Source organism: Electrophorus electricus, chromosome 7 (assembly GCF_013358815.1).
Source record: "Electrophorus electricus isolate fEleEle1 chromosome 7, fEleEle1.pri, whole genome shotgun sequence".
Classification (NCBI taxonomy): Eukaryota; Metazoa; Chordata; class Actinopteri; order Gymnotiformes; family Gymnotidae; genus Electrophorus; species Electrophorus electricus.
Window position 1 is genome coordinate 21,549,765 of NC_049541.1, and position 13,502 is coordinate 21,563,266.

The 13,502-nt window shown below is 42.0% G+C and overlaps 1 protein-coding gene across 3 annotated transcripts in view; it reads left to right on the top strand.

The window, feature by feature from the left end:
- The window catches only part of ptprr (protein tyrosine phosphatase receptor type R), a 39,239-nt gene extending 28,323 nt beyond the window's left edge, over positions 1-10,916 (top strand). For all 3 annotated transcript variants that reach the window (XM_027007503.2, XM_027007504.2, XM_027007505.2), the window contains 8 exons: positions 828-1,017; positions 1,340-1,424; positions 5,946-6,025; positions 6,835-6,972; positions 7,070-7,180; positions 8,474-8,631; positions 9,752-9,865; positions 10,284-10,916. In XM_027007503.2, the coding sequence (XP_026863304.2) occupies positions 828-1,017; positions 1,340-1,424; positions 5,946-6,025; positions 6,835-6,972; positions 7,070-7,180; positions 8,474-8,631; positions 9,752-9,865; positions 10,284-10,377 (970 nt within the window). In that variant the 3' untranslated portion in view covers positions 10,378-10,916. The remainder of the gene's footprint in view (positions 1-827; positions 1,018-1,339; positions 1,425-5,945; positions 6,026-6,834; positions 6,973-7,069; positions 7,181-8,473; positions 8,632-9,751; positions 9,866-10,283) is intronic.
- The last annotated feature ends 2,586 nt before the right edge of the window (positions 10,917-13,502 follow it).

The following is a 13,502-nucleotide window of genomic DNA, read 5'->3' on the forward strand; positions in this document are numbered from 1 at the left end:
CACTGACAGACATGTTTGAAGCCTGTGAAACAGAGGAGTGGTGTGGACCGGTGTGGACCGGCTAAGTTACGAGCAATTCCGTTCAAACAGGCCTGCAGTGTGTGTGTCAGTCCACACAGTACATGTGCTGAAACTACACACTTCAGTTCTGGGGTTTTGGGTTCTTAGTTCTGGGCTTGGAATACACACATTTTAGCATTTATCCTGATCTGCAAGTCCTGACCCAACCCAATAGTGATGCCTAACCCTATAATGAGCCCTGACCCAGTAGTGAGCCCTGACCCAACACCAAACAATGCAGTGGAAAAACATGCAAGCAAATTGCACTGTTTGTCAGGGCAAAAACTGTTTATTTGCTTAAACAAAAAGTGCAACCATAGAAAATTCTCCCAATTCTCCCCTTTGGCTCTTCTTTGTCCTTTTCTATGACGGATTGACCGCACACAGCTGCAGTTCTGATGTGGGCGGGGCTCAGTTCTGATGAGGGCAAGGCTCAGTTCTGATGAGGGAGGGGCTCTGTTCTGATGTGGGAGGGGCTCAGTTCTGATATGGGCGGGGCTCTGTTCTGATGAGGGCGAGGCTCTGTTCTGCCCAGTAAATGGATTATATATATTGTTCATAAATATTTGGTATGACGTATTCATTCTAGCTCTATAGCACACATTTTTAAACTGTTGTCACATACGTAATTCTTATATGGTTTTTACAAAGCTTGTGCCATGTTATAGAACATACGCATGCATTAATGCTTTAATCATCTTAAGCAGAGTGAAAAGTAGCAGTAGTGTGTGACTGTGTTTGTGTTTGCGCTCCCTCGTTTGGCCCAGCCGTGGCTCCAACGTCTCTCTAGTGCTGGATATGAGTGCGCTGGGCTCCGTGGAACCACTGAGCTGCAGCGTCACCACGCCACGGGAACGAGCCGCGCAGGAGTACCTGCAGTCTGCCAGCCGAGTCCTCACACGCCAGCAGCTCCAAGACGTTGCACTCAACACGCAAGCTCTGCAAGTGGAGTTTGCAGTGAGCATTGCCACTCCACCACTCCACCACACTGTCACTCCACCACACTGTCACTCCACCACACTCACTCCACCACTCCACTGTCAAGCCACCACTGTCACTACTCCACACTGTCACCTTGCCACTCCTCCACACTGTCACTCCATCACACTGTCCCACCTCCACGCTGTCACTCCGTCACACTGTCACTCCACCACTTGTCCACACTGTCATTCCGTCACACTCTCACTCTATTGACGTCTCCTGCACTCTACTGAGACCATGGGATGTGTCATCTCTGACACAAATGCTTGACTTCTGGTTATTTCTTTCTCTCCACCAGGAAATCCCAATGAACTTTGTGGATCCAAAGGACCTGGATATCCCTAGTCATGGAACCAAAAACAGATACAAGACCATTTTACCCAGTTAGTATCTCACTGTCCCTCTCTCATCCTATTTCATCAGCTGCTACTGTGTCCTGGGCCATGAACACGTGTTGCTGTGTTACATGTCTGACATGTCACACCATGTGAAGAAAGTCCACCTGCTTGGTTAGACAGAGAGAGGCAGAACTAGATGCTACACGTCCAGACGGATTAATGACAGTGCTGGAGACGTACAGCACACTGGACATTATGAGACATAATGAGGGTTCAGGTTCTCTCTCACAAACTTTCTTGGTCTCCCTCTCTCCCCTTCTCACTCTGTCTCTCTCCCCCTCAATCTCTCTCATCTACACTCAATCTTCTTTTTCCTGTCAATCTCTCCCACGCTCTGTCTTTTTCTCTCACTCTCTCTCTCTCTATCTCTCTATATCCTCTCACCATTCACTTTAATTTATTTCAAGGTGCTTTATTGGCATGACAAATAATAGTGCCTTTATATTACCAAAGTTGGTGTGAAGTTTGTGTTAGGAAGAACTCTACATTAAATTACATCTAAATTAAACTCTACAGTACATTATATGAGAGAAAAAACAGCCATCATAAATAAAGTAGGACGTTTGGGTTATAGTGAAACAGGTAGGGTTTGTGTGTGTGTGTGTGTGTGTATCTATTTGTGTGTGTGTGTGTGTGTGTGTGTGTGTGTGTGTGTGTATCTGTGTGTGTGTGTGTGTGTGTTTGTGTGTATCTATGTGTGTGTGTGTGTGTGTGTTTGTGTGTATGTGTGTGTGTGTGTGTGTGTATCTATTTGTGTGTGTGTGTGTGTGTGTGTGTATCTATGTGTGTGTGTGTGTGTGTCTTTGTGTGTATCTATGTGTGTGTGTGTGTGTGTGTGTTTGTGTGTATCTATGTGTGTGTGTGTGTTTGTGTGTATCTATGTGTGTGTGTGTGTGTGTGTGTTTGTGTGTATCTATGTGTGTGTGTGTGTGTGTGTGTGTGTGTGTGTGTGTGTATCTATGTGTGTGTGTGTGTGTGTGTGTATCTATGTGTGTGTGTGTGTGTGTGTGTGTGTATCTATGTGTGTGTGTGTGTGTGTGTGTGTGTGTGTGTGTGTGTGTGAGTGTGTGTGTGAGTGTGTGTGTGTGTGTATCTATGTGTGTGTGTGTGTGTGTGATGAGGTGGTGGTAGATGAGGTGGTGGTGTGCTGGTAATGTCCAGTTCTCCCTGTCTTCCCCCAGCAGTTTAGGTCGTTTCTGAGTCTCAGAGATCCTGCTAAATCTGGGACATTTACGTTCATGAATCTCCTTGAACGTTGAGCCTTCCGTTAGAAGTGCAGCTCTGTTTTGACTTCATGTTCTTCTCACTGTTGACAAACTTTGTGCTCTTTTAGAGTTTCTTGTGTCTGCTGTTCTCCATAGCCAAACACTGACCCCTGACTCTGGAAGTCACCATGGTTACCATGCTCACCGTGTTCAGGCAGTCTGCCATGGTGTAGTCTCTCATTAGGACCAGATAACATTGCATTTTATATTGTGATTTTATTTGAGATTCCCAATAATTTGCATATTTTTTCTTTAGATGTTTTGTAATTTGGTCCATTCTGATCAGGTGTGTTGTTTTGCTCTGGTTCTGAGCCTGTAACTGGGGGTTTATAATAGTGTGAGTGTTCATAGTTATGATGGCCCGAGTAGGTTGCACAGACATATGTTTATTGACACATAACGTATATGGCAACAGCACTCACACATAACATAAACGGTTAACATGACACTGGCATGAACACTAATGATGGCAACACGAACATATCTGGTTAATATGAATACACATGTGACTAGCAAAACAAACAATGACCAACACTGAGGCACACATCAACAGTTTAAATACACACAACATTAAACCAGGTGCAGGTGTGTGCTATCATGGGAGCATGGTCACAAACAACACAAAGTGACTTCCACTGCATGCCGTGGGCCGTACCATGTGACCAGTGGCAAGAGGAGCATTCCATGACAACAATGGTGTGACTCGGGGTTTATAATGGTGTGAGTATTTATAATGGTGTGACTAGGGGGTTATAATGGTGTGAGTGTTTATAATGGTGTGAGTGGGAGGTTTATAATCGTGTGAGTGTTTATAATAGTGCGAATGGGGGTTTATAATGGTGTGAGTGTTTAATGGTGTGAAGGTTTATAATGGTGTGAATGGGGTGGTTATAATGGTGTGAGTGTTTATAATGGTGTGACTAGGGGGTTATAATGATGTGAGTGTTTATAATGGTGTGAGTGAGTCTTCATAATGGTGTGAGGGGGGTTTATAATGGTGTGAGTAAGTCTTTATAATGGTGTGAGTGGGGGTTCATAATGGTGTGAGGGTTTATAATGGTGTAAGTAAATGTGAATGCCTTTCTCTGTATCTTTATAATGAATGGAATTGACCTAATTCTGCATGCAGAATTGTGGAGTTTGTTTACATTATGGATTTGTTTACAAAATTCAGCATGCAAGGACGTAATTGGGTGTTTGTCCTATTTGCCAAATTCTTGATTTGTAAGTGGACTCCACGCTTCACTGCCAAATAGCGCAATTGGGTCAATAATTGATTCAAATAATTTTAGCCAAATTATAATTGGAATTTTCACAAATATTTGTCATGTCATCTATGGCATAAAGAGCTCTGTCCTCCTTCTCGGAGTTCATGCACTGCTTGGCTAGTCTCTCTCTCTCTCTCTCTTCCTCCCTCCTCCTTCTCTTTTTACATCTGGAAAAGCGGCTCATAAGTACTTATGTTGCTTCCTTCCTTTAGCTGTTTTCATGTTTAGTTAGGTTTTGCCTGATTTGGACCTGATTTGGACAACTGTAGGGTTTGACTTGGCAATACTGGGTGACCCAAGTGCCCTGCACCCATGGCAGGTGTACGGGGTTGATTCCCACGTTTATCAGTTCCATAAGGAGGTCGTGGGTCATGTTCTCCACAGGAGGGACGGAAGCCACCGTCCCTGTACTGTGGTAAAGCACTCAGTCGGGCGTGTGTTTTCTCCATTAACGTCCTTTACCAGGCATATTACCCCATGCCATAACACAGCACAATAATGTACAACTAAGTGTAAAGTTACTGTGTGCAGTTGCTGAAAATCAATCAATCCATCAATCAAATCCTGACCTTATTTTGCATGTAGTGCACCTTTCCACAGAACTGGCACCTCAGACAGTTATTTAGGTATTGGGTTTTGAACCCTGTGTTGGGGAAACATCTGGGGAAACATCTTTTAAATACAAGTCCTAGAATTGTTTTGTCCCTTGTGTATTTTAGTGGTTTTGATTACGCACACAGATCTTATGTAAATTGGCACGTAGCCCGGACTTCTTGTCCTGAAGCGACATTCCTACCTTGTCTTACCGGGGAGGGTCAAAACTCTTATGGAGGAGGGGTATTAGTAGAAAAACAAGATACAATCTTTTGGAAATGTGGTTGGGTTGTCCGTACCTACTCAACCAATGCCTGTCTTGCTATCTCACCCCTCGGCCCATCTCTAAAACTGATTGGTTCAGGAAGGCAGCTCTCATCCTAGTGGCCGAGAACGTGCCGGTGTTGACGTTAGCAAGCTCTTCCTCTCCTCCTCCTCCAACAGTACACTGGAGCTGAGAAACATCTTGTTCCCTGGCTCTGCTCCACCTCAAAGAACATCAGCGCCGTTATGTAACCTGCAGGCTTGGCTGTTTGGCTGAAAGCTTTCCATTTTGGGAACGAACTGGTCTCTGGATAAGCAGGAGAGAGACTACCTTATCAGTCCGTGCTGGGCAGTAATCCTTCTGTCCACCCAGTGAGCGTGATTGGCTCCCGGAGCAGTGGGGGGAGGGGACTGTTGCTAAGCAGTGAACTATGGCCTAAACTAAATGCCCAGGACAGTGTTTGACAAAGACGAGGGGTTTTGAAAACACGGATGCTTGTAGTGATTGTTATACACAGGAAAAGTGTAAAATACTGATGTGTTCAACTGTGTAAAACTTAGAAAGGTCCTGGTTGATGTGAGAGACTTTTTGCTCTGAAGATGTTATCAGTACCACTAGAACGTTTCTGAGATGAAGCATCAAGCATCTCAGGAGTCAAAGCAAAAACAGGATGATGTCTGTGCGTGTGTGTTAGGGTGTGTGTGTTTGTGTGTATGTCCTACAACTACTCAAGCCGATCTTGACCTTGGCCCTTAGTGCACTCATGATGAACATATGTTTTGTTTTTTTTTGTCTAAGATTTATAGGTGCACATTAACATGGACATTGAAAATAAACAGAAGGACATACAGGGACTAAAGACACTAATGTCAAAGCAGGACAATGAAAAAGTACTGAAATTAAATACACTTTGAAGTGGTTATTTTCTTATATGATGACGTACTTACACTCAGTTACATCAGTATATGTGTTTGTCCATTTAAACCACTCAAGACAGAACTGTAACATACTCTGTAACCAGAACACTGCTCTGTAACTTACTGTTGTTCCATTTATTAGTACCACATCAAATCATGAAATGTTTATAATGCTAAAACAAATATCATTTCCACAGATCCTCATTCCAGAGTTGTTCTAAGGATCCGGAATACCAACGATCCTCTCAGCTGTTACATTAACGCCAACTACATACGGGTACGTCTTTATAGGAATGAGAAATCTTTCCTTGCTCATTTAACTTTAATTTTTTATACACTGGAATATCCTAAGATTTTCCAGGGAATAATTGATATTAATTTCTTGTCACTAACTGAATAAACATTACAGACCTGCTTTGTGAAATAAATCCTGAGGGAAACGTGACTGTGAACTGATGGATTTGTTACCATAGACAATAGCTTTGTCTTTACAGTCAGGCTCTTCTGAATTTGCTAACCAATCAGGTTTAAATTTGTTCATTTTTAATCCATTTACTAACTCTACTGAGTGAAAATAAATTTCTCTGAACATGCAATTAAATGTTATCTCAAAGAAAGGTCAGACATTTGTAGCCTCATATGAGTTTCAGTTGCCTAATGAAGTTGAATTTTGGTCAGTGATCTGCAGTATATCTGTGTGGATCCATGCTGGGTACACAGGCTGCACTATGCTCAGAAGTCTTTCTTAGTTGATCCTCACAGAAGCTTGTGATCCCAAGTAGAGCCGGACTACAACATGCTGAGGCCTGTGGTAGCTTTGCCGTTTTGCTTTTGTAATTCCATTGTATCCCTGTTGGAAGCAAACAGGAAAGGGAAAATCTGAGCCCTGCAGAAGTGATTTCCAGGGATCACGCACGATGCAGCGCCAATAAAAGAATTTGGTACAGAATCCCGTTCTATACGGAGAACTGAGATTTCCCAGGGAAAAAAAACACCTGCAAATCTTACATGGTTCAAGATACTGTTTCTTCTTGATTATACTCCAAACTCTGCGTGTGTTTCAACCCTCATTCCTTCATCTCCAAGGGTTACCTCAGAGAAGACAAAGCCTTCATCGCCACACAGGGCCCCATGATCAACACCGTGAACGATTTCTGGCAGATGGCGTGGCAAGACAACTGCCCCGTCATCGTCATGATCACCAAACTCAAAGAGAAAAATGAGGTGAAGCTGTGTGGAACTCCGAACGTGTTTGTTTAGCACGGTTCCGCTGAAATGGTTCTGTTCATCACTGTAATTCTCCTGCTTCTTTTTCTCCCAGAAATGTGTCTTGTACTGGCCTGAAAAGCGTGGGATTTATGGGAAGGTGGAGGTCCTCGTGAATGGCGTCAGGGAGTGTGAGCACTACACGGTGCGCTCCCTCACACTTAAAGTACGTACTGATGCCATTCAACACCTGGATAAGCTGCTCGTCTCTCTCAGTTGTGTAACACTTCCTCAGAGCCCATGGCAGTGTGCAACAGCAGGCCACGTATTAGCACTGAGCCCCCAGAAAAGACAAAGCGCCAGAATCCCTTTGTGATGAGCTGGTTTGCAACCCCACAACATAAGAGGAGGTTCTGTCGTTTGAGGAATTAAGGGTGTGTTCATACTTGTAGTTCAGGTCCCTTGACCCATACCAAACAAGAGAATGATACATTGTTACATTTTGGTCCTGGTTTGCTTAGTGTTCACACTCGCAAATTTACAATCAAACCAAAATAATTAAGGATGCACGTATGATACACTCTATGGTCTTAATGCACGTATTTGGGTTGTCTATACCTGGTGGTATTTTTACCATCAAGAAACACGGAAAGGAGTCAAAAGAGCTCCAGAAATTCCTCCGCTGCACATACCAAAGAGAAGACCACATACGTTTCCGATGCCTGTTCTAAACTGTAATGGAAAACATTTTTGTTTTCCTTGCACTCTGTTCTTTCATGCCATATTTAGTGTCACATCTTGTGTCATCATGTCCTGTGTCTGGATAGTTTAGATACCTTTGGTTTGTATTGTGTTCATATGTCACGTTCGGACCTCCCTGACATTTGTTTGTTAATTTCCTGGTTTTGGTTTCTTTTAGATTCCGCCCGCTAGTTAGTTCTATTACCTACCAGTTATTGTACTCACCTGAATTGTGTTAGTCCTCATTAGTCTGTATTTAAACCCTGTGTGTGTTCTGTCTTTGCGAAGTCTTGTTGAAGTCTTGTTTGGTATGTTTCTGAGCTGTTGTCTATCTTTATCTGGTATTCTGGTTTGTTTGATCTCTGCTTGTGGTTTGGATTGCCCCCGTTGCCTGTTCCCTCTGTTTTGGTTGCTTTGTGCACTGCTTTTCTGGATTACGGTCTTGTCTTATGTACTTTGGATTCTGTCTGTGGATGTGCTCAGAACATTACATCATACTTCAAATAAAATTTGTTTAGAAACCCAAATTAATCTAGAAATGGACTGAGACCCACCTGCCCGGGTGGTCTCGGTCCACTTATTTGGTCCACCAGAGATTGAAAAGAAGCGTTCCCACTTACTCTAATGGTGCAATCGCACCAAGCTACCAAGTCTGAACACACCCTAAGAAGCTGAACATCAATCCAGTCTGTTCCTTTCTTGTGTTTTAGTTATAGACTGTAAAATGATTTGGATATTTCATGTTGTGAGCTTGGATCTCTTTATTTTTTTATTTTAGCAAAGTGGTCAAAGCCGTAAAGTCTGCCACTACTGGTACACGTCATGGCCGGACCATAAGACCCCAGACAGTGTCGGGCCCTTGCTCCAGCTCATGACTGACGTAGAGGAAGCCAGACATGCTCTGGATGCCTGTGGTCCCATTGTGGTTCACTGCAGGTATGTCCTTTTGAACCAGCTACAATAAGATATAATGTTCTGTCCCAAAATTTTAGCTATAAGAATCTTTACAAAATCTACATTTACAAGGTCTTAGTCAGTCTATGTTTAAAACATAAAACATGGGTTGGTTTTAGTTACCCTATTTGACATTCACATATGGACATACAAACAATTAGCTACCATAAGACACATGCTTACATCAAGTCACTGATTCTCTCACAAGTTCCCACAATAGTCACACTTATTGACATACAACACATGTGATGCCAACTTTATGATACCAAAGCAAACAGGTTTTTTTTTTGGTATTTATAAACATGAGTAGCAGACGAAGAATTTCACATGAGGATAAATATAAAACAGGACTATGACCTGACTGGTCTTTATATAGCTCAGGTAAACAGAACTATGAGCTGACTGGTCTTTGTACAGCTCATGTAAACAAGACTGTGACCTGACTGGTCTTTATACAGCTCATGTAAACAAGACTGTGACCTGACTGGTCTTTATACAGCTCATGCAAAGAGGACTAGGACCTGACTGGTCTTAATACAGCTCATGTAAACAAGACTGTGACCTGACTGGTTTTTATACAGCTCAGGTAAACAAGACTGTGTCCTAACTGGTCTTTATACAGCTCAAGTAAAGAGGACTAGGACCTGACTAGTCTTTATACAACTCATGTAAACAAGACTGTGAGCTGACTGGTCTTTATACAGCTCAGGTAAACAGGACTGTGTCCTAACTGGTCTTGATACAGCTCATGTAAATGTCTTAGTTCTGTCCACACCTGGGGAAATACTTCATCATTATTCTCTAGGTTAGCGGTGGTGGCTCTTTTCTCTGGTTTTATAAACAGTGGCTGACATGATTCTCTCACCAGCTATCAACTCACCCTCTAAATTTGGTGCAAGAAAGCAGGTTTTTTGCAATAAAGATTTTTTAAATGCTTCTACCAAGTTTAAGGAATGTGGTGCTACAATAATTCAGATTTAAAGCATCATTTACAGTTGAGCACAAAGCTTAATCCAAATCCAGAAGACCCCCCTAGGTGAACGATGAGTTATCGATGAGCAAGGGCTATTAACCCCTTCATGTCCCCTTCTGTGGTTTGCAGCGCTGGGATTGGTCGGACGGGCTGCTTCATCGCCACGACGATAGGCTGTCGTCAGCTGCGTCTGGAGGGTGTGGTGGACATCCTAAGCATTGTCTGCCAGCTCAGAGCAGACAGGTACAGTAGGCAGTGGGTTTGCACCTGGCCATCAGGTGTTCAGGTTAAAATACTAATAAAAACATGTTTAATAATATTTTCACTGGAACATAATAGATTTTAGTATGCTGCTTCGGCATTGTTAGTGCCAGGTTTAGTTATTTTTACTTAAAGTGTTTCACACCCAACATTATACACACACACACACACACACACACATGCACGCGCACGCACGCATGCATGCACCTGACATAGGCTGGTAGATTTCTCGTCCATTGCTAAATTAATGAAGTGTTTACATGTTGTACAAATGTAACATACAGTTAAGGAAATCGATCATTTACAGAGACATAATTTTAATAAGACATTTTAATAAGACCGAACGTTTTGAAGTGTCATTCTGGAGTATCATAGTTAACTTCCTAATGGTGTGTCTTAGGGGTGGAATGATCCAGACTGGAGAACAGTATGAGTTTGTCCACCATGCCTTGAGTCTGTACGAGAGCCAGCTGTCGGCAGAAACCAGCCGTTGACCCCAGACAGAGTGGAGGATGGTGGGACAGGATGCCAGTCTGGTTTCACCAGGAAGAGACGGTGGAGATGGTGCTGTTTCGCCACTCACACCAGAACACAGTCTACGTGATTCTGAAGATGATATAACCTGGAGGTTATGGAGTTAAAATCCGTCAAGATACCTGAAAGACTTCAGCAAATGTGATGTGCTCTTGTGCTCTTATCTCTGATATATGAGGACCCTTGTATGCCTCTAAGGCCTTTGTGTCCTGCTCTCGCTGTCTCACATGAAGCTGCCCTAAACCTTAACACCTCCTCTCCACTCCAACCTTCACCTTAGCCCTTCCCATTTCAACTCTGAGTGGCTGGTGGTACTAGTTTTCAACTTAAGAGTCTTTATCATTAGCACTTTTCCCACAAAGTTTAAAACTACGTTACTGTGCATAGTGTACTTGAAGACTGTTAAAAGCATCATGTCTTTTGTGAATATCTCATCAGTTATCATTAATAACTTACAAAATAATTATTCAGTGTATCAGTGGATACACTGATTATTAAACACCAACAAACATTTGGCTAAAGTTCAGCATGAATGTCAAAATCAAAGCCCTACTACATTCACAACGACTGTGAAAGTGCAGCTTTCTCCGTCAAATAAACACCAAAGTTTGTTAGTTCAAGTTTTTGTCAAAACCAAATCCAAAAAAATTTAACACAATGAAATATTACACCATATTTATTATTTGATATTTAATATTTGCTCATTTACTATTTACAAAGAGCATTTCTTAAGCCAACTCCTGTATTATTTATTTCCCATTTGTAAATGAGGGAGTTCGACAATAATGACAGTAGTGTTGTATGAATATTCAGAATTGTACTTTGTATATTAGAGATTAAATCATATAAATGTAAATGTAATACTACTAATAACGCTATTTTTATACAATTTGATCTTAATAATTTGGTAAAATTACTTTTAAGTTAGAAGTGAATGCCTTGCATTGTTACATTTCTTTGACCCTAAATATTTTGGGATTTTATTTTATTGCATAATACATACCATAAAATCACATAGTAGAACATTAATAAAAAACTGTAGTTGGACCAATGATGCATCCCCTTCAGTACAACACCCATAAAGATGTCACCAGCCCAGATACTGCTGTCAGTTATTAGACGTAAAACTAAGGATAATAGACACATTTCATATCACGTCACCCATCACGTACGCTGACATCTACTGACACTAAAGATGCTGTCTGAGGTGTTTCATTAAGAAGCTAGCTACCAACCTTTAAATGTTCACACAACAAACCACCAGAATCTCACATCAGTTACACTGAACATATTTAATATTTTGAAGAGTTTGAAAAATTTCTGAACTATTCAAATATTCTGAATAGATTATTTCAGTGACCAGAATATCTTGATGGCCTTGCAAGAAACCTTTTGATTCTGGGAGGAACTTTCTTTTACTGGGGATACAAGGACCTCCATTTCCATTTAGCTAAATACAAGCACTCAATGATGTAAACACACTCACTGGAGTTGTCAAAGAAAAACTCATAATAACAAGACTCCACAGTGTACACACACTTACTGGTAAAAATACACTCACTGGAATGAACACACTTGCTGGTTTAAACACAAATGGTTCTGACACCACCACTGACAGCAGTCCTATCACCCAACCTACACCATCACCATTATTTATCAAGCTACATGGTAATGATGCTGAAATCATGATATTAGACAGTTTGTGACAATCAACGTTGAAGAATAATGTGGAATGTTTTGATGGCAGTGCCGCCAATATCTTACAATATCTTAATTTATTGAAATGGTACAATTCAACATCTGTGAGTAGATACTGCTGTTCTCTGACTTGGGTTAGGTGGAGTTCTCTGTTCAGTGTACTGGGCTAGGTGGAGTTTCCTGTTCAGTGTACTGGGCTAGGTGGAGTTTCCTGTTCAGTGTACTGGGCTAGGTGAAGTTCTCTGTGCTGGGTTAGGTGGAGTTCTCTGTTCAGTGTACTGGGCTAGGTGGAGTTTCCTGTTCAGTGTACTGGGCTAGGTGGAGTTCTCTATACTGGGTTAGGTGGAGTTCTCTCTGCTGGGCTAGGTGGAGTTCTCTGTGCTGGGCTAGGTGGAGTTCTCTGTGCTGGGCTAGGTGGAGTTCTCTGTCAGTATACTGGGCTAGGTAGAGTTCTCTGTGCTGGGCTAGGTGGAGTTCTCTGTCAGTATACTGGGTTAGGTGGAGTTCTCTGTGCTGGGCTAGGTGGAGTTCTCTGTCAGTATACTGGGTTAGGTGGAGTTCTCTGTGCTGGGCTAGGTGGAGTTCTCTGTGCTGGGTTAGGTGGAGTTCTCTGTGCTGGGCTAGGTGGAGTTCTCTGTCAGTATACTGGGCTAGGTGGAGTTCTTAGTACTGGGTTAGGTGGAGTTCTTAGTACTGGGCTAGGTGGAGTTCTTAGTACTGGGTTAGATGGAGTTTTCTGGGAGCGTTGCTCCAAGTCTGAGCCATGGGTATGAAATCATTAAATGATGTTTAATTTTGAGATGTGTGTTGACTCTCTGCTCTTAAGGTGGTCTGACATGGAGGGTCCCAGTTTGCTCTGTTATAATATGAATAATGTCATCAACGACACGACACTGAATTTAGACCACATAGTTTTTAAAATAATATTCTTAAATCTAATCTTCACAGCACCGTTAGCAGATATATTTTAAGTACATTCTTTACATGTTGCACATGTCTGATTATCTGGGGTGGGGTGGGGTGGGGTGGGGGGCAACCTAGCTAGTAAAATGGAAAATAAAATATTCTATACATTTTTTCACTTTTTCTGGCGAGACACGTGTGTATCATAGAGAAACGTGTGTGTATACATGCTGATCTGCTTCCCTCGGCTGTGTAAAACTGCTAAGGCTGACTGAGATCCTTTTTAGGGGCGGGACAATGATTGCTGTACAATAATGAATATTTATAGGACACTTCTTTTATATTGTCAGATTTTTTTATTACAATTATTTGTGATACAAAGGTTTTAAAAAGTTATATTTGTGAATTTATCTTTGGTGTGTGTAGCATAGAGAAAGCGTCTGATCTCGTCAGTCAAAGCGGTTTTGCTGGTGTTCGCTGAAGT